The sequence below is a fragment of the Sycon ciliatum genome, chromosome 1 (genome assembly GCF_964019385.1).
Source record: "Sycon ciliatum chromosome 1, ocSycCili1.1, whole genome shotgun sequence".
In the NCBI taxonomy this organism is placed as follows: Eukaryota; Metazoa; Porifera; class Calcarea; order Leucosolenida; family Sycettidae; genus Sycon; species Sycon ciliatum.
Window position 1 is genome coordinate 71,549,431 of NC_088643.1, and position 18,612 is coordinate 71,568,042.

General features: G+C 48.9%; 1 protein-coding gene across 1 annotated transcript; it reads right to left on the reverse strand.

Moving 5' to 3' along the window:
* Positions 1 to 442: 442 nt before the first annotated feature.
* LOC135805261 (dynein intermediate chain 3, ciliary-like) lies at positions 443 to 17,683 on the reverse strand. The gene is made up of 14 exons (XM_065319273.1): positions 16,961 to 17,683; positions 12,954 to 13,115; positions 11,420 to 11,538; positions 10,998 to 11,140; positions 10,176 to 10,289; positions 9,698 to 9,802; positions 8,920 to 9,071; positions 7,869 to 7,994; positions 7,601 to 7,654; positions 6,905 to 6,948; positions 6,137 to 6,272; positions 4,455 to 4,601; positions 1,665 to 1,762; positions 443 to 765 (listed from the first exon to the last, which is right to left on the reverse strand). The coding sequence occupies exons 1-14, from the start codon at positions 17,147 to 17,149 to the stop codon at positions 474 to 476; spliced, it is 1,881 nt and encodes a 626-aa protein (XP_065175345.1). The 5' UTR covers positions 17,150 to 17,683; the 3' UTR covers positions 443 to 473.
* Between the last annotated feature and the right edge of the window lie 929 nt (positions 17,684 to 18,612).

Genomic DNA, 18,612 nt, shown 5'->3' on the forward strand with positions numbered 1-18,612 from the left:
ACTAATGAGACATGTGTGCAGCCGATACGAAATCACACCGTAAAGAACATGTTTAAAAAGATCTATCATTCTCAAGACCTCCTTCTATCATTCTCAAGACCTCCTTCTATCATTCTCAAGACCTCCTTCCTCCCTGTACAGTTACTACAAGTATACCCAGTCCAGTGCAGTGCAGTGCAGCAGTGCACTGCACTGCACTGCTGCACTGCACTGCCGCAGTGCACTGCTGCACTGCTGCACTGCACTGCAGTGCAGTGCAGCAGTGCACTGCGGCAGTGCAGTGCAGTGCAGCAGTGCAGTGCAGTGCAGTGCAGCAGTGCAGCAGTGCAGTGCAGCAGTGCAGTGCAGTGCAGCAGTGCAGTGCAGTGCAGTGCAGTGCAGCAGAGTGCAGATCCATACTGCACTGACAATAGACAGCTACCGCTATCCGTAACGCCACAAATTAAACTGACACTTGCTTCTTCAGTTCTTAGTTAAGCATCCACTGCTGCTGGCTTTGCTGATGAATCCTCGGAGCTGGTCTCCGCGCCACCGCCATCCTTAGCAGCAAGGGCCTCTATTTTCTGCGACACATCATCACCTGTGGGCGCCGAGAGGGACGTGGATGTTTCCGTCTTGCTTGTCGCCTCCTCAGGTTTGTCACCACCACCCCTGCGCTTTGCCCTCCTCTTGCGCAGGTCATCTAGATCGCTCTTCATACTGTGGAAGAAATCGGCCTCAGCCTTGGCAACTGGGTCTTCATCTCCATCTCCTTCACCTGCTTCACTTTAGAAGTGTAAACATATCCAGAAAAAAACACAAGGATCCAAAGGATATTGTCAGGGGATTGAGCTGCATGTGTTGATGGCACTCATTTTCAAAATACTGCAATTTTGGCGCTTTAAACAGTAGATCCACTGGCATAAAAGCTACACGCAATCCATGATGTAGGTCCTAACCTTCAATAGCTACAGCACTTCATTATGTGCAGAAGTTCAATAGCCTACGAGCAACATGCAAAGCATATAATTCTATTCCACACAGTCACCTCGCCCTACTCCACCAAGGCTAGGGTACATGTGTACAATACAAGTTTGCTCCAAATAGTGTCGTCGCTTTTACCCAGGTAGTGTCGCTTATACCCAGGCGCGTGCCCCGTATGGGTTCCTGGGTGCCCGGAACCCCCCCCCCTTTTTTCGCTCAAAATGTAGGATTTTGCTTCATTTTTTGAACAATTTCCCGGGGAGGCCCCCTGGAACCCCCCCCCCTTGAAGGGCACCAGCACAGGCGCCTGCTTATACCATAGCCGGCATAGGTATTGTACCTGGCTTGTGTAAGCATCGCATTGGCTGTCATCTGGTGATCTGCTTGTGTACTTTTTTTTGTTGCATTGCCAGTACAATAGCAATCATCTCCGATACTTATGTATGTCGGTAATGGGAATTTATCACATTTGAAAAGTATGGATGACAAGCACTTTGCTTTGCACTCACGGATATTTGCTTTATGAGGAAGTTCATGATGGGGTGACTTTGTGATCGAAACCTGGCCTCTCTCTTTCTCTTACTTCTATTTATCTCTCTCCGTCTCCCCCCTTTTGTGTGTGTGTGTGTGTGTGTGTGTGTGTGTGTGTGTGTGTGTGTGTGTGTGTGTGTGTGTGTGTGTGTCATTAGTGTTCAGCTTACACTTCGGGAGGTGGGGCTCTGGCCTGTTTCTCTTTTAACTTTAGTTCGCGCTGTCGGCCCTCCAAGATCTTCTCTCGACGTGTTTCACGTTCCATGATCTGTGACCGGGCATGGGAAAGAAATCCAGAAATGATTTCAGTACACTGTGACGAATAACTTTTGTCTTGAACTATAATTATGTGTGTGAGTTGTCTGAAATTCAAATGACAAAACAAAAACAACAATGGGTGTGTAAGCGCTACATGAGCTGCGCTGGTGAGATGCAGTGGACTCCCCCGACCAAGTGTCTCGGGATCGGCATACACAGCAAGCACTAACTTTTGTCTTGAACTATAATAATTATTATGTGTGTGAGTTGTCTGAAATTTAAATGACATCATTTTGGTAAACAAATATTGTCTGTAGGTAGTAGTTCCTCCGCCGCGTCATTGAAATTGGACATGGGGCCACACTGAAAAAAGTCTGTGGTTCGACTCACCCGACCAACCGTACATTTTTCAGCCCGACCGTAACTTTTTTTTCGGCGGGCTGTCGTGTGACTGACGTACGTGGACTGAACACGTCCACGTCTACGTGCTGTGCAGCGTGAGTCTGCGGACGCAGGCGGCTCCTTTTGGACTTGACTTGTAGTTGTACTGCAGTGCAGTGCAGTGAGTGGTACGACTGCTGCCTTGTGCTGGCAGTAGAGTCTACTCGATACGACCACCGGCAGACTGGCGAGACTTATTTTGAAGTGACCGTCCGGTTGAGAGGGATTGCCTCGTTCCAGATTAAGGTGATCCCTTTATACAACATGTATGGCATAACACTGCGTAATAATGCCGATGTACTGGGTGTCTAAAGGCAGTACAGTGTATTTACATGTACTAAAAAATATATTTTAAAAAAAAAATCCGCCCGCCCGCCCGTAAAAAAAATGTCCATGTTAGTCGAACCACACACCTTTTTTAGTTTGGCCTGGTTAGCATTTTACCGTTCACGCTAAATTCAACGGTACTCGTACCCAACACCCAAAATACCGTTGGTGTGGTATCGTTTCGACGATAGAAAGCTCTGTTAGTGTTTAGCGGGAGAACGGAACGGTAAGATTCCAACTAGGGTTACGTCACAAGTCGATCGTTGCGTCAGAATCCGAAATGCTAACCATGAAAACACACAAAAAACGGTACAGGGCGACGGGTCGAAGTAATAGACATGGTTAGCATCTTACCGTTCACGCTAACGTCGACCGTCGACCTGGACCGTTTTTGTGTGTTTTCAAGACATGGTTAGCATTTCGGATTCGGACGCAGAGATTGACTTGTGACGTAACCCTAGTTGGAATCTTAACGTTTCGTTCTCCTGCTAAACAGAGCTTTCTATCGTTGAAACGCTACCAAACCAACGGTATTTTGGGTATTGGGTACGAGTACCGTTGGATTTAGCGTGAACGGTAAAATGCTAACCATGGGTTTTTTGGGTTTTTTTGCAAAGTCCACTATGCTCCCAAAGGAATGCGGAAAGTGGTGGCGGAGCCCTGCTGCTCAGCCGACCTTGGTGGTCTCGGCGTCTGCACAGACAAAGCGCGCCAAGAAGTGTTTATTGTCGCTATGCACATCGCAATGTTTGTGACTTGCTCATCTTAGTCAGACTTTCGGAATCGCTGTTTTCTGTATTCGAACATTGGTGCGACCCTTCCTTTTATCTGGAGTTCAACGAGTCGTGCCGTCCCACATCGTTCGCGTGGGCATTTATCAAGACTGCACGCTCGGGTATAGGAGTCCTGGTATCTCTCCTGAATTCGAAATGCTGAAGTTGATGATGGCAAGAACAACGTGTTCTCAAATTCCTAAATTGCGTTACGTATGGCGCATGTTGCTGAGAATGTAGCCGCTCTGAAAACACCAACAAAATCAGCGAAGCGCTTGCCAAGGAAAGAAGGTGCGGAACTGTTTACTAGTAGTAGTAGTACCCTGTTCCACTGGGAGGTCGGTACCATGGTTACAGTGTACTTGAAAAATGCTAGTTTGCCGTCATCGCCTGCCATGCCACCTGGAGGCATGGATCGCTCGAAAACGAAGTTTCTCCCATGACCTGAATTTGAACGCGCGTCACGGCTTGTTCAGTGTCTTGTTGAGTGCTCAAGGGTCTGCCTCAAACTCTGGTGAAGACGTCGACCTTAGCTGCAAATGCAGCTAAGCAGGAGGCCACAAACTAAAGCTTGGTCCGTCGATAAAGATCTACTTCGAAGTACCTCTAGCTGATTTCTTTGCCCTTCGAGTGGACCCGTACGGTTCAGATGGTCTCAACAGACCGACGCTCTACCAACCGTGGATGGTTGCAGAAAGGCAGTCTGTTTCCGAACACGGTGTCCTCCACCTTGTTCCATGCTGTCAACCAACACTGAACATGTTTGAACAAACTGACAAGGTTTATCTAATACCATGCCCATGATTGTGTACAGACAGTACGTCTGTTTGTGTATGTCATCATGACTACGTCGTGTGTATGTCATCATGACTACGTCGTGTGTATGTCATCATGACTACGTCGTGTGTATGTCATCATGACTACGTCGTGCGGGTGAAGTTATCACTTGCATGTACATACGTTGAAGTACTACCAGGCCGGTCCAATCGCATGTAATGATAGCCGTCTATAGCGATCAAATCACACTTCTTCAAACACCACCGCTATAACATATCTCTACCTGTACATGTTTTGTAAGTCACATGCAGCCTTCTGTGTGAGCAGGCATGGCTTCACACAGAGTATTTAAAAACAAAACACTTGCAGACACTGTTCCCTTACTGCTGTGAACGCACTCTTCTCATTGTTTACAGCCGTGCGCAGGCTTTCGGAGAGCTCGACCAGCGTGATTGAGCCGTTCTTTGCGCCGCATACCATTAGCTCTCCTTGGTCCTGTACGCGGACACTTGTTAGAGCACTGTTGCAGATCTAGAGAGCACAAGATGGAAGCAAAATCATATACGACTATCAGTACAGGGAATCAGGTATGTTTTATGAATTGCGGGCACTGGTCTGGGTTCGGCAGTTGATTTTTTTACTAAGTCCACTATGCTCCCGAATGCATGTGGAAAGTGGCGGCGGAGCCCTACTACTCAGCCTTCCTTGGTGGTCTCGGCGTCTCAGGCACAGACAAAGCGCGACAAGAAAAATAGAGAAGGGCATAAGAGAGAGGGAAAACAAGACAAGAGCAAGACATGTATACGGAAGTGCTGCGCCCACACATCCACTGCAGAAGGGTAAAGATTAAAAGGTATGTTGGAAAGGGGAAATGGGTGGAAATCAGAACTTAAGCTAGGAAGGTCAGTATAGCGTGTAATCTCACATGACAATTTCATACAGACAAGATCCCCGCCGTGCAAATGAGTTGATCATAGCAAATTTGGGACACTAGGAAAATCAAAGAGCGTCAGTTGCTCGCTGCCAGTCAAGGCACAGCAGGTAACTATGGCACCTTTCCTTGAAGGACTGCAGCTGTCGTGGGTGCGGTGCGGTTCGCAAGACGTGTCCTGGCAGGCTGTTTCATGTTGGGATGGCACCGGCAATCGGGGAACCCATTGCGGAGGCTGCTTCGTGTTCGTGCCGGGAGTGTTGACTTTCAAAGCTAGTCCGGGTGTTGCTGAGCGGTCTTTGTAGCCAGCCTGATCGATGGTCTGTGCGGAGGGCGTGGTTTGGCTGGGGCTGGTAGCATGGCCTTAAGCGGATTCGTCTGGGGAAGATATGATACCTTGAAAAGGAGCGACAGAGATGCAACCATTCTGCGGTGCTGCAGGCTGGGAAGCCAAACTCCTGGGCCGGTGATTTTTAGCGCCCTGTGCTGCATCTTGTCCAAGCGGGAGGCACTGGAGCCCATCCACACCAAGGTGCAGTACTCTACAAGTATGAGAGGGCGGATAAACCCCTTGTACACGGTTGTGCGAACTCTGGCGTCTAGGAGGGGGGGGGGGCAACCGGCTTGGCAAGGAAGTGGAGCCGCTGGGCAGCCTTAGTCGCAATGGAGTGGAGGTGGGTAACCCCCCGGTTGAGAAGGACAGCTGGGTATCAAAGGTGACACCAAGCAGCTTAATATCCCGCTCCTCCGGGATGGCAGCTCCTGCAAACAGTACTGGTGGCATAGCCGGGGTTCCATTCATTACCTTTTGATCTCATGGATTGCACGTGTACATCTGTCTGACTACAGTCTGTTCATGAAACACATCGTGACCATGCTCTACCGTAGTGCACCACCATACCTCGTGCCTGCACAGGGTAACCGTTACATGTCTTGCTTTGAGGTTGTGCGTTCAATATTATAAGATAATAGCAGAGACTGGGTTGGACAGGAAGGTCCAAGGGCTATTGCTTCCTCTGGGATTGATTGTCCATTCCTGCAGACAACCCAGTCCCTGGGCTAACGGCGAAACCTTCGGCAGGCAAGCATGTGATAATTGTGTGTTGGAGCAGAGAGTTCACCATACTGTCCTTACCTGTGTTGTGAGTGTGGGTGCTGCTTGGTTCTGTAGCAAGTCCCACGTGTCCAGATATCCATTCTGCTTGGCGGTGAAGAACACAGCTGGCCGAGTGGGACTCCAGCAACCATCCGACAGGAAGGACTCGTCGCTTCTGCAGGCGCACGGGCAGCGTGTGGTGTAGGAAGCATGCACAGCTGTTGTAATAGTTTCCCACAAGGCAGGAAATGTAGGAGGCTTTTAACAAAGCTAAATTAGCTAGGTCTGTTACTGACTAGCGGCCACTCTAGATAATGCCCAAAAATATCTGGGAGCGAAGTTAGGTAGGTAGGGGGTGGGGGTGAAGTCTAGTCTGATCAACCATGGCAGAATTTACATCACAACCAGTACTCGTATCCCAACGAGGTTGGCTTTTAGAAGCTGTACATGAATTACAGTACATTCAAGCAAAACATCAAACCGTGACCGAAATGATAAATGGTTATGCTTCTAGACCTTCTTCTAGCACCACGTAGTGCTCCAATCATTCCACGTATTGCTCCATTCATTCCACGTAGCGCTACAATCATTCCACGTAGTGCTACAATCATTCCACGTAGTGCTCCACTCATTCCACGCTCATGCCTTCATACAACAAGAAGAGGAAGATTGGATTGCAACTCCAATTTTCACGCACGAGGCAATCATCCGACAACTGCATGCCTTCATAGACGGTCTACTTACTGATTCATAAAGTGACCGTACCCGTGACCACCACTTTGGAAAACTAGGAACACTGTGCCTTACCTTGTCCACAGGATGGAAGTTTCTTTGATGTCTTCAGACCACATCTGTAGGGCAACGGGAAAAAAAACACCCTAGTTGACTGTTTACACTCAGGCTGTCTCACCATAAAAAGGAGCTGCACTAACTGCCTTGCTGCCATGGTACAAAGCAAAGCAAGCATCGCCAGGCTAAATCTAAGCTTGCAGCTAAGCTTGCAAGTTTTTAACCTGGCCCGGTGGGTTCGATGAAACTGAATTGCCCAAAAACTCAGATGACTTTATTCTCCGTTTCAGTGATTGGTGTAGCCTGGGGAGTGATTGCTGTAGCCTGGAGAGTGATTGGTGTACTGAGCCTGGAGAGTGATTGCTGTAGCCTGGAGAGTGATTGGTGTACTGAGCCTGGAGAGTGATTGCTGTAGCCTGGAGAGTGATTGGTGTACTGAGCCTGGAGAGTGATTGCTGTAGCCTGGAGAGTGATTGGTGTAGCCTGGAGATGGCTAGGAGAGTGTTGTGAGTATGTATGCTGGGTTGTAACGGATGGCTAAAGTGGACTCTGCACAAATATATTGAGTAATCGGCGGGGCATGGGTAAATACCACATCAGACATGCACAAATCGGTCCTAATAGGCTTTTATTCCTCTGCAAGCAGGTAGACTACACTTCTTTCCACCAAGCATTTCATCCCGCAATGCCGGTATACCAATGCCAATGGCTTACCCGACATGTCCAGTCTCCAATGCTGAGGAAGTTCTTCGGTACAAACGGGTTTCTCTGCAAGAAGAAGAAAACATCACTGAGTGAGTTTCATTTAAAAGATACCACCGTCTGGGAAGAAACCTGACAACCGACGTGGGTTAAAGGGTTAAAGATAAAATTACGGAACAACAGACAGTTTTCCTGGTGTTCTGCAGAACACAAAGTTGGCAAAGGCACACTATTACCGGAAAGTAGTGGACCCCACATCCCTACGCCCAATGCCACATACCTGTACGGTGTAGACTGGTCCATAATGTCCGTAAAAGTAACCAGCAATCTTGTCAGCCGGCGTCTTGCCCTTCCGGTTGCATGTGATGATGGAGCCCTGCTCTGTACCCACCATGAACTTTGTAGGCTGCATGTGTGCACCGAACATGTAAATATATTATAGCATGTGCAAATATAAACACACATCGTTACATACACATACACACACGCACATACACACGTGCCCGTGCATACACTCATGTGCGCACACACACACACACACACACACACACACAGGCACACACACACACACACACATGCACACAGACACACACACACACACACACACACATGCACACACACACACACATGCACACACACACGCACGCAACTTTCTTCGCCCAGAATAGGAGTGAACACGTGATAATATCATCAGCCGTAAAGCAAAGACCATACCGGCTCTCAATCATCACTGTGCACCACAATGCCAAACACACAGCACCGGCCATATCCTGCAATCATCAATAAGGCATGCATAACAACTCACTGGAAGAGCTGATCAAGTAACAGATGCTGAACATGCGGAGCCCATTATTCTTACATAATGATAAACTGCACACAGTTGCTTAGAGTTGTCTGCATTGCATTGCTTAGGAAATCTTTAAAAATCGCCATTTTTCATCCACATTATCTATGTATGCCAGAACCGAGCAGACCCCACTATCCCAAGTCTGCAGGCAACGGAGACTGCTGTGGTTCGGCCATGTAGTGAGGGAAGGCGAAGAATCGTCCTCTTTCCAAGCCCTCCTAATGTCAATCAACACAACAGACATACGACGACCCCGAGGACGACCACGTCTGAGATGGATCGACGTTGTCAAGAAAGACTTACAATGCATTAATCTGTCGCTTCTGGATGCTGTGCAATCTGCTTCTGATAGAGCTGCTTGGCTCGAAATTGTCAACAGATGCGTTGACCTCATGCAATGAGTGATATGCGAACTGTCCTTATTATTGTTATTATTATTATTATCTGGAAAAGAAGAAAAACTCTTTTTTAATTAAACCCTTACCATTGTGGACTCAAACTCCAGAGCAGTTCCTCCAATTGTCTCTTTACCCGCCTTGCTTGCCAGAATGTCCAGTGACTCGTACGGCTCACTCAGCTTTCGGATATCCCACCACAGGACACGGCCATCAGTAGAGGTGCTGAAGAACTCAGAGCCTGCATACAAGCAGATTAATATGGATTTGGAATCTCAATATCTACCTCTGCACTCGTAGAAGCCTACTTCAAGCTGGATCAACAGCTAGCTCATCAAGAAGACTGCAGTTTTCAGTACTCTGTAATACAGTCGGATCTACCAAGAAAGGTTTCAGATGTTGTACTCTAACTCTGTTGCAGTACCATGGGAGTATCCGGGGGAAGGGAACGACAGTCCAGATTCTTCCCAGTCTTCTCCTTTCAAACGAATACACCCTTGAACAATGAATACTATAGTAGAAGAATGACTTGAAGAGGCTCCTACGCAGCAACATATAATATTAATACTGGTACAGAAACACGAGTAGCTGCACAGGGAAACTGTCATTGAATGTGCCGTTAGAGTGTCGCAGTTCACAGTGCACTCAGCACTCTCAGCATGCGTACTATGAAGGCCAAGTGGAGTGGAATTCATCCTGATTAGCAGGTGCTTGTCATCAATCATCATTGATGCAGAGTAGTATCCAAGATGGATGTGCACCACCATATCAAGCCGTTGACTCCTTTCCAAAAGCACCTGTAAGTCGTCACCAGTTGTTCCATGGTCCATCCAGGAGAAGTCGATGACCCACTCAGTGAGGCCTTACCTGACTTCGCGGAGAGGTAGACGACTCTGCGGACGGCATCGGTGTGGCTGTGCTCTATAGCCGACGTGTCAACGGGCTGGGAACCTTTGCGAAGATCCCAGAAAGCTGAAATAACACACAGCACAAGCATGTGCAGTGTTGTCAGTAGCCGATGTAAGCAGAAGAGAAACCCCGACCTGGAAATCACTAGCAAAGAATGCCCAGACAGGATGGACTGACGTCACGTGAACAAAGTGCGATAATGTGTGAATGAAGAATTGATATGTCAATAGGGAAATATTGTTGAGGTGTAAATTCAATGACACAGTCACAAGAGCCACACTCGGATCATGATAGCAGACCATCACACCACTGTACATGTTTCAACTTCCGTGCAACAATCGGCTATTGTCCATTATCCTTTCAAGGAATCCTAGACTATGGGCTTAAGGCATATGTGTAGTCACTAGTCACTCAGTTGCCAGGCCGCCTAACTTACCGACTTGTCCGTTGTAGAGGCCAGCAATGACAGTGTGGGCATCCTTTGGGCTGTACTCCAAACTGACTATTGGCGAGGACGGCTTCAGTGACATGTCAGGGCGGTTTGGATTGGCTGCAGGGTAGCCATGACACCGAGAACAGACACATGGTGATACTGGAATCTCTGTCCTAGTGGGAGATCAGCCAGTGGCAGTCTAAAGTGTTACCTGAGTAACTAGCACATTGATAGTCCGGACATGCTGAGTAACTAGCACATTGATAGTCCGGACATGCTGAGTCGGACATGCTGAGTAGCTTGAAACAAGCAGCCAACAGGCACAATCAGAGAACAGACCAGGGCATTGCCTTCTGTCACTAGCTTTTGATATTGTAGGCTGTAACTAATTACTTCCGTGATCTAAGATTACACATTTGGTTTCCTTGGGGCTCGTATCCAGCATGGTGATAATATCATGGTTTTGTGCATAGATCTTGTCATTGCTGACCAGTAAACAAATCTCCTTCCAATACCTATCTCAGATGCCGGATGAGCCCAGGAAAACTGTTATGACTCTTCAACATCTGATTTAGTTGGTGGACTCGATCGCATAACTTGTGCTAACATTTTTCCATGTTACATACCTATCTTCTCACCATTCATGTGACCACACCAGTGTCCCCTACCATTCCTGTCTCGGTGTTAGGCAATCCTGCTCGTTTTTAAAAGTTAACTTCGACGACAACAACCCAATCTACGAGACTTGAACGGTTCACCGTGAGTGAGAGCTGGCTTACAGATACCCCAGATGCAATAGTCTACCGTGAGTGAGAGCTGGCTTACAGATATCCCAGATGTAAGAGTCCAACTTGATGTTAGGATCACCGCGCTGAAAGTCCAGAATGGAGTAGGCCGCGGCTAGCTTAGAGCCACCGTCCGGACTCCAGCACATGCTTGCAACCGACCGGGACAGCTTCTGTTGGTCTCTGCGCGAGTGTGGACAAAAGAAATGAACACAATGGAACATGGCTAACGTCTCAGTGTGCTCCACCCGTCTAGAACACCTCCGAACAACACAAAGTAGCATAGCCAGTGGCTGCAAATGGCAATGTAAGACACACACACACACACACACACACACACACGCACACACACACACACACACGCACACACACACATGCACACACACACACACACACACACACACACACAGATCCCTAGATCCACGCCACGGTGATGCTCTGGCTGCGAGTGCTCATGCTAACCTGAATATGTTGACAACTTTAGCCTCGGGCATGGCACTGGCCACGTTGTCCTCCACATCGTCAAAGTACTCCTCGTAGATATCAATAGAGTTGTTCTGCTTGATGCAATGTTCCATGGTCTAAAGAAGACAACCGACCAGTCACAGTTCACAGAAATCACAGCCCATTTGTAACCAATGTACAAGGCCACCGGAGCTCCAACACTCGACGTTCACCTTCTCTCAAGCTTCCATGTACTAGCATGGTCAAGCATGACAATCATGTTGAGTTTGTGTCTGACACAGATTCTCTGCTAGGCCATGGTAATCATGATGCACTGGATGGACCCTTGGAGAACAAAACTCCTCCACTGACCGTCTCGTCATTACTAGTATTCTACCGCGGCCCAGCTTTGTTTCAAGTTACTGTGACAAGGAATCACAATAACGCACATGCATTTCAAACAAAAAAATCTACTCACGCAAGTGTAATAGATGCATGTGACGGAGCATGAGCATTCTGCTCAGTTGCTGTGTTGAAAATGTGCAACACGTTGTAGCAGCATGCTACACCACGGTCTACTTGTAGGTGGTCATAATAGTGTGCCTGTGCGTCACCCCGTGTGATAACAGTATCAGTGTCTGCTCTAGGATTGTAGGACAGCCGGGTACACGTGTACCTGGCGCAACCATTTCAACTGGGTCGGAGCCGGGTACACATGTACCTGTTATAACTGGTTGGTTGGTTTATTTTAATTCAGACAATAAACGGGAACTAGGCCCAATGATATAAAGGCGAATGGATAAGCCGCATTTAGAAAAGCGAGGACAGGGATTAGGGTCCGGCGGATTCTGCCGGCAGAAAAATTGGCAGAATTCGGTACTTTCTCTGGTAAGTTTCATCATGCATGTTTGGTATGTGGATAAAGAAATGGAGCAGAATTCGAGGAATTGCCCGCCATAAGGTTTGTATGGTTCTGCCAATTTCACTGCTTTTCGAGCAGAATCTGCCCCCTTTTCGAGCAGAATCCGCCGGTCCCTAACAGGGATTAGAAAATTACTAAAGAAGAAGAAGTATCTGACACGTACAAGCCATGTAGTCAGTCCTTTCAAAGTTCGAAAGTGTAAAGTACCAACCGGGTCACAGGTGACCCGGCACTATATTTTCAACCGGGTCCAAGCGCCGCCCAACCGGGTGGATTACCCGGCTCACCCGGCGCTGGAGCAGACACTGAGTATGTGTGTTATACTAGTGTATGCGCTTGTATGAAGAGTTGATGAGGAACCAAACATGTAAAATCACAATTAACCTGATGATTGCGAGAGCATGAAACTTCAAGTCGCAGCAAACAAGCCTTAATTGTCCTTGTTGCTCTGTTCTGAAATCACAATTAGTAAAATATACATTCGATATACTCATGCATCTACACACATCATCAATGAACAGCTTTTATTATCTAAGAACGTATTCTTGTGACAATCATCAGCTAGAATACGTCACTGAGTGAGTAGCGAATGAGAAACAGAGAGTATGTGCGTATAGCTGTGTATCTTACATTGCACAGTCTCTGGATGACTCCCATGTACACCTCGTCCTTCTCGACTTTCTTGCGAAACCGGATGGTCTGCTCAGCCTCCTGAATGTTGATGTCCTTTGGCCAGCCGCCCTCCACGTGACTCATGCCGTGACTCTCAGTCTCAAAACGTTCCGTGTTAGTCTGGGGAGAAGTATTATCCAAACACAGCACCACGGCATAGTAGTTAGTCCGCACAACTAGTGCATTGGTGCCACAGCAAAGATCACTGGCTGGAAGACCCGCTTGTGTATGGCATGCAGTGTATGTTTTCTTCAGACATTTTCCCAATAAAGCCGTGTCCCTGGGACGTTTCCCCTTGTTCCCATTCCATCATTATACCCCCCGCCCCCGCCCGGCCCATTCTATTGCCATTCGCCTCGTTCCACAGTATTACTAGTATTACTAGTAATACCTAGTATTACTAGTAATACTAGTATTACTAGTATTACTAGTAATCTTCACTAGTTTGAGGGAAAGAGACAAACGGGAAAAGTCTGAAGAAAAAATTTGACTGTCACCACCAGGACTCGAACCAGGGACCCTCGCTTGTAGCTAGCGATGCTCTAACCACTGAGCTATGGTGTAGTCGTCATCCCAGCAGAGACTGTTCAACATTTTCTTCAGACTTCGTAACTCACACTTCCTGTGAATCCACACAGGCGGGTGGGACGCAGCCCTCACTGTACCCACACACTTCACGTACACTCTAGCACGCGGGGAGCCCCAAGTCATAAAATCTTCACTAGTTTGAGGGAAAGAGACAAACGGGAAAAGTCTGAAGAAAAAATTTGACTGTCAATACTAATACTAGTATTAGTATTGTAGTAGTAGTAGTAGTTTCCACACTGGTCGGTTGGGCTTTTTGCTCCTCCGCTATTCTCTAATTTTCAACTCCACTGTTCAATTCAGTCGGTTTGAAACCTTTTCAAAGTACTTTACTTGTGACATGTGGAGTTGGCTCGAGTAGTTTGCTTCCTTCTGGGCTCGTCCAGCCCGCCAGTCCTTCATCCAGCTGGTTTCTTGCGCTGCGAATCGGCCATTATAGCCGTTGGTCCGTACTGGGCACGTTTGAGCGTGCGGGCCTTGGGCCCTGTTTGAGCTGGCTTGCTGTGCTGTGCACACGTTGTGGTTTGGCCCTGTACTGCCTGCAATGGCGCTCTGGATGCATGCTTGGTGTGGGACGAGTCGAGGTGACACTACTCATTGCATGTAGACGCACTGTTTACACCTAAGGCTAGGGCTAAGTCCTTGCATGCAGTGTGCCCGTGCTGGGTCTATGGGATGTCGCGGTCACGCGCTGTGAGCGGTCGACCGTGCTGCGCTTGCAGCAGAGCGTCTGGGACTTGCAAGTCATGTTCGTGTGCGTCGGATGGACGCTGCTGCAGCAACTGTTACCCTGGCAGAGATAATAAATGTACGAATTTTGGCAACGTGAATCTGCAGACCGCAGTTGTTGGAGTGGGTGCGGACGAATCGTTGTGTAGCGCTCCACCTTTTCGACCTCCTGGCTGGGTGCCCCATGGTTCCCGGGATGTGTTGGGCTCTGTTCCTCCGCCATCTGGCTCACACTCTCGCACAATAGCAACTCGGGGCTCTGCCTCGGCGGTGACGGCTGGGTCTGCACCAAGTTCCGGACATCAGTCTTCCCGTGATGGCGCATTAGGAGATCCTCAGGTGTCTCTTCCTGCCTCTGCATCTGCGCTGCCTCGCCGCGGCATGGTTGGGCATGTGCCAAGTTCCGGGCCTCAGTCTTCCCGCAATCGAACAACAGGAGATACTCATGCGTCTGCTCCTGCGCCGGTGTCTTCGGAGTGTTTGCGCGTGGATCTGCCGCCCCCACGATGTTCGGGGGCGAGTCGCCCTGTGCAGTCTGGGGATGGTGGCGACCATGTCGTTGCTGGGGTTGCTCATGCTCCCCTAGTTGCTTCTCTATGGTCACGGCGTGAGCCGACTTCCTGTGGTCCTGGTGCACCCAGTGGCCCAGGTGGTGGTGATCCTGGAGGGGATGGTGCCTGGTCCCTGCCGCCGGATGAGTTGTTTACCATTTTCAGCAAGATTTATGATGAGGTGGTGTGCTGGAGGCGCAACCTCTGCATGTTGCCGTTTGGAGCGGAGGGCTCGAGTTTTGTCCGGGAGCTTACACGTTTAATCAGCCTCTTCTCTGATGGCCTGCCTGGACGCCGATATGCCTGGTACGCTGTGGTCGCGGCCTGTCATTTGCTTCTCCAGAAGCCCCTGGGTGCCGACTCGTCTAGAGAAACCCGGAGGCATCTCGCAGGCCGAATGGAGCGGTGGAGGACTGGGGATTTCGACGGCTTATTGCGTGAGTGCCGTTGCTTGCAGGCACACTTACCAACCCGCTCCTCGTCCACGCAATCCGATGGGATAGACGACATTGTTTTCGCCGGAATGGTTAGCCATGGCAAAGTGGGCACTGCCACCCGTTATGTGGAGTCGAATGCCTCTGGAAGGGTACTTGACCTCTCTGAAGAGGCGGCGCCGGGGCGCCGGGTCCTTGATGTCCTCAAGGAAAAGCACCCCGCTCCAGTGGATGCTCAACCCGATATCCTTCTTCCCGGCGGCCCGGACCCACCTGAGCCGGTACTGTATGACAAGATCACGCCCGCCATGATCCGTAGACTGGCTTCTCGATTGTCGGGCGCTGCTGGGCCATCGGCCTTGGATTCTGCTGCCTGGAGGCGGATGATGACCAGTTACGATGGCGCATCTGATTCCTTGTGCGGCATTAGCTATGCCGTTGCCATCTCAACAATCAGGGCGAAGATCGGCATGTGTCTGCTCAGGTGGCAGATCACGTATCTCCGGGGATCCCGTACATCCTACCGGCGAAGGGCTGCTGCTCTCCTTGCGGAGATGCGGGCTGCTGCTCGCTTCTGAGCCCTTGGTTTCACTTAGCTCATGGTATTGTATCTACTTTTTAGTGTTGCCTTGTCCGTGATGTCGGTTGCTGTCAATTAATCTGTCAATGGGAACTTTTTAGTTTCAACAGTACTGTGATGTGTTGCTGGAGTAGTTTGCATTACCGGCAGTGTCCTGTCTTTTTGTATCGCTGGAGTAGTTTGTATTACCGGAAGTGTCCTGTCTTTTTCTTATAATTTAGGTGCAATTTAGCGCTTTTGGGTTATTTCTTTGTTTTTCTATTCTGTTTTTTTTTTTTTAACTTTGCGGTTATTTCTTTGTGTTTCTTCTTTTGCGCCGAATATTATTTCTTGAGTTTATGTTTCCGGTGTTCTTTTCTTTCTTTGCATCATCATTTTATGTGGTCAATAAAAACACGCTTCCAAGTATTACTAGTAATACTAGTAATACTAGGCTATTCAGACCAGAGTCAACTGTGACCACGTTTATACGACTCGAGACATGTTTGATCGACGATTGTACATTTGTTTTTTCTTGGCCGTAGTATGCCTAGAAAGCTTGTGTCAAACACATAATGTTAGACATATAACGGTACTAGGAGCTAATAGACACCCTTAGCAAACAACGTTATGTTGTAACGGTATTATCGTAAGGGGGAAAATACCGTGATTTGGGTTCGACCTTTAGCAAGATGCACGCTATTTTTAGTACGCTGTTGCCACGAGAATAGCTTTGATTTCGCGCTGTACAACCATTTTTGTCACCATATACGCGATACAAGGTGAAATGCGTACGGACTATGCAATATTTGGCTAAACCACGTACCGTTGGTCACAACGATAAATCAGCCCCCATAACGTTTATACGCTGCAGCTTCAACGCTATTTGGGTGATCAAGGTACGAGTACCGTAAAAAATAGCGTTACCGTTGTTTGCTAAGGGTGTCTAGTTACAGGTGGTAGCGGTATGGTCAGTATGCGTGTATCCCTTTGAGCGGGAACACTATCCTTCAAAGAACCACAGTGACGCGGCCATGACTTCCCCTCATCACCCGCCCCGTGGTGACGGTGAAAACAACTACTGCCCACACAGGCCTTAGTCCTTACTTCGTGTTCGGACATCTCCGGTGCGCTCTGGCACGCCGCATCGCACGGATTCTTGAAGACGTACTGGTCCAGCAGCGACGGGTCGGGCTCGATTGTACCGTCCTTGCTTGCTGGTGGGGTGTAGTCGGAGAACTTGCATTGTCGTCCGAACTCTCGCCTCTTCTTCGAGTAGACACTGGTTATTTCCATGACCGCTTAGATGATCGTACAGCCACTGTATGTGTACCCGGCCGGCTGGATGGATTACGATAAACGCGTGGAGACAAGATTGGATACAGTAACAGAGTCAGGGACTGGAGCTATGGGCTAGCCTAGCCGTCGATGTTCCAATTGAAGTGAAACACTTCTCAGCGGCTGAGCCGGTCATCCAGCGATCTCGCTGAATTTATGAACGGGCAGACACCGATTCCAGCAGCAGCTGATTGACTGCCGGCAAAGGTAAGCCTAGGGCTAGTAGTAATGGTTGCAAAAGCGTTCCGTTACCACAACCAAGGTAGTACTAGTAGAGACTGGCTGAGCATTCACAGACTCCGCCAACTCCGCTGTGGATGGTGATGGTTCGAGCGACGGAATTTCGATTGATTTCGCCGCCCTGTTGCCCGTGTTGGTAATGCGAAGCACTCCGTCCAGTGCAGCGGATTTTCACTCGGATTGTCGATTTGGCCGGCTTTACAGTCATAGCAGCAAGTCGTTTCAGCCGTGGCGGGAGGATTGTGGGACCCGGATAGCCACTGCACTGTGATTGAGAGCCATGCCAACTCTGTGACTTTGTTACAGACTCAGTTTGTGCTGGTTTGTAAGTCCATCGTACTTCATACTATCAAGTATCATAGTCGGAGACTGGAGACATACTGCTGCCGTCACCATGGTCACCTGACCATGGTGACTGACTGACTCACTGACTCAGTGATACTGGCAAGTGGCAGTGACTGACTGACTCTGACTGGCTGGGTCGGTGCAGTCCTGGTTGTGTGTCTGAAATCCCCGACCAGGTCGACCACGCCATGGATCCTTCCGTATACTTACGCCAAGGCGACTGATCGCCATGGCTACCAGTACAGTCAGACCTCGCTTATCCGGTCCTCGTTTATCCGGATCCCTCGCCATCCGGAAGGAAATAGTTGGTTACAAATGTACAGCATATGCCATGCTTACATACAGTATGTGTGTTCGATTATCCGGTTCCCTCGCCTATCCGGATATTTTTGTGGAAAACGGATGTGTGCGGTTATGCGAGGTCTGACTGTACAAGGTATGTGCACAGCCTCCCAGGGCAGCGTACATAACCATGATTGAATGATGTAACAATCAGACACGTAGCACCGCCGTTGTAGGTGGTCCGGTTGGAGGGGGTCTGGGGGTGTCCCCGGGGAAATTTTGAAATTAGGGTGCAAAATCCTGCATTCCGGGCACTTCTGGGCGAAAAAGTGGTCCGGCCAAAGCCGAACCGGCCGGACCGGCTGCTACGCCCCTGACAATACAGACACCGGAGAAGTGATCCCGTCCACCGCAAAGAGTGCTGAACAGTACTGGCATGCACTGGAGCTAGTACAAAATTCTCATGTGATCGCGGAACGAAAAGTCGACAGACCAAACTTTGTTGGATTGATGTTTTCCGCGAGTGTGTGTCTGATTGATGTTTTCCGCGAGTG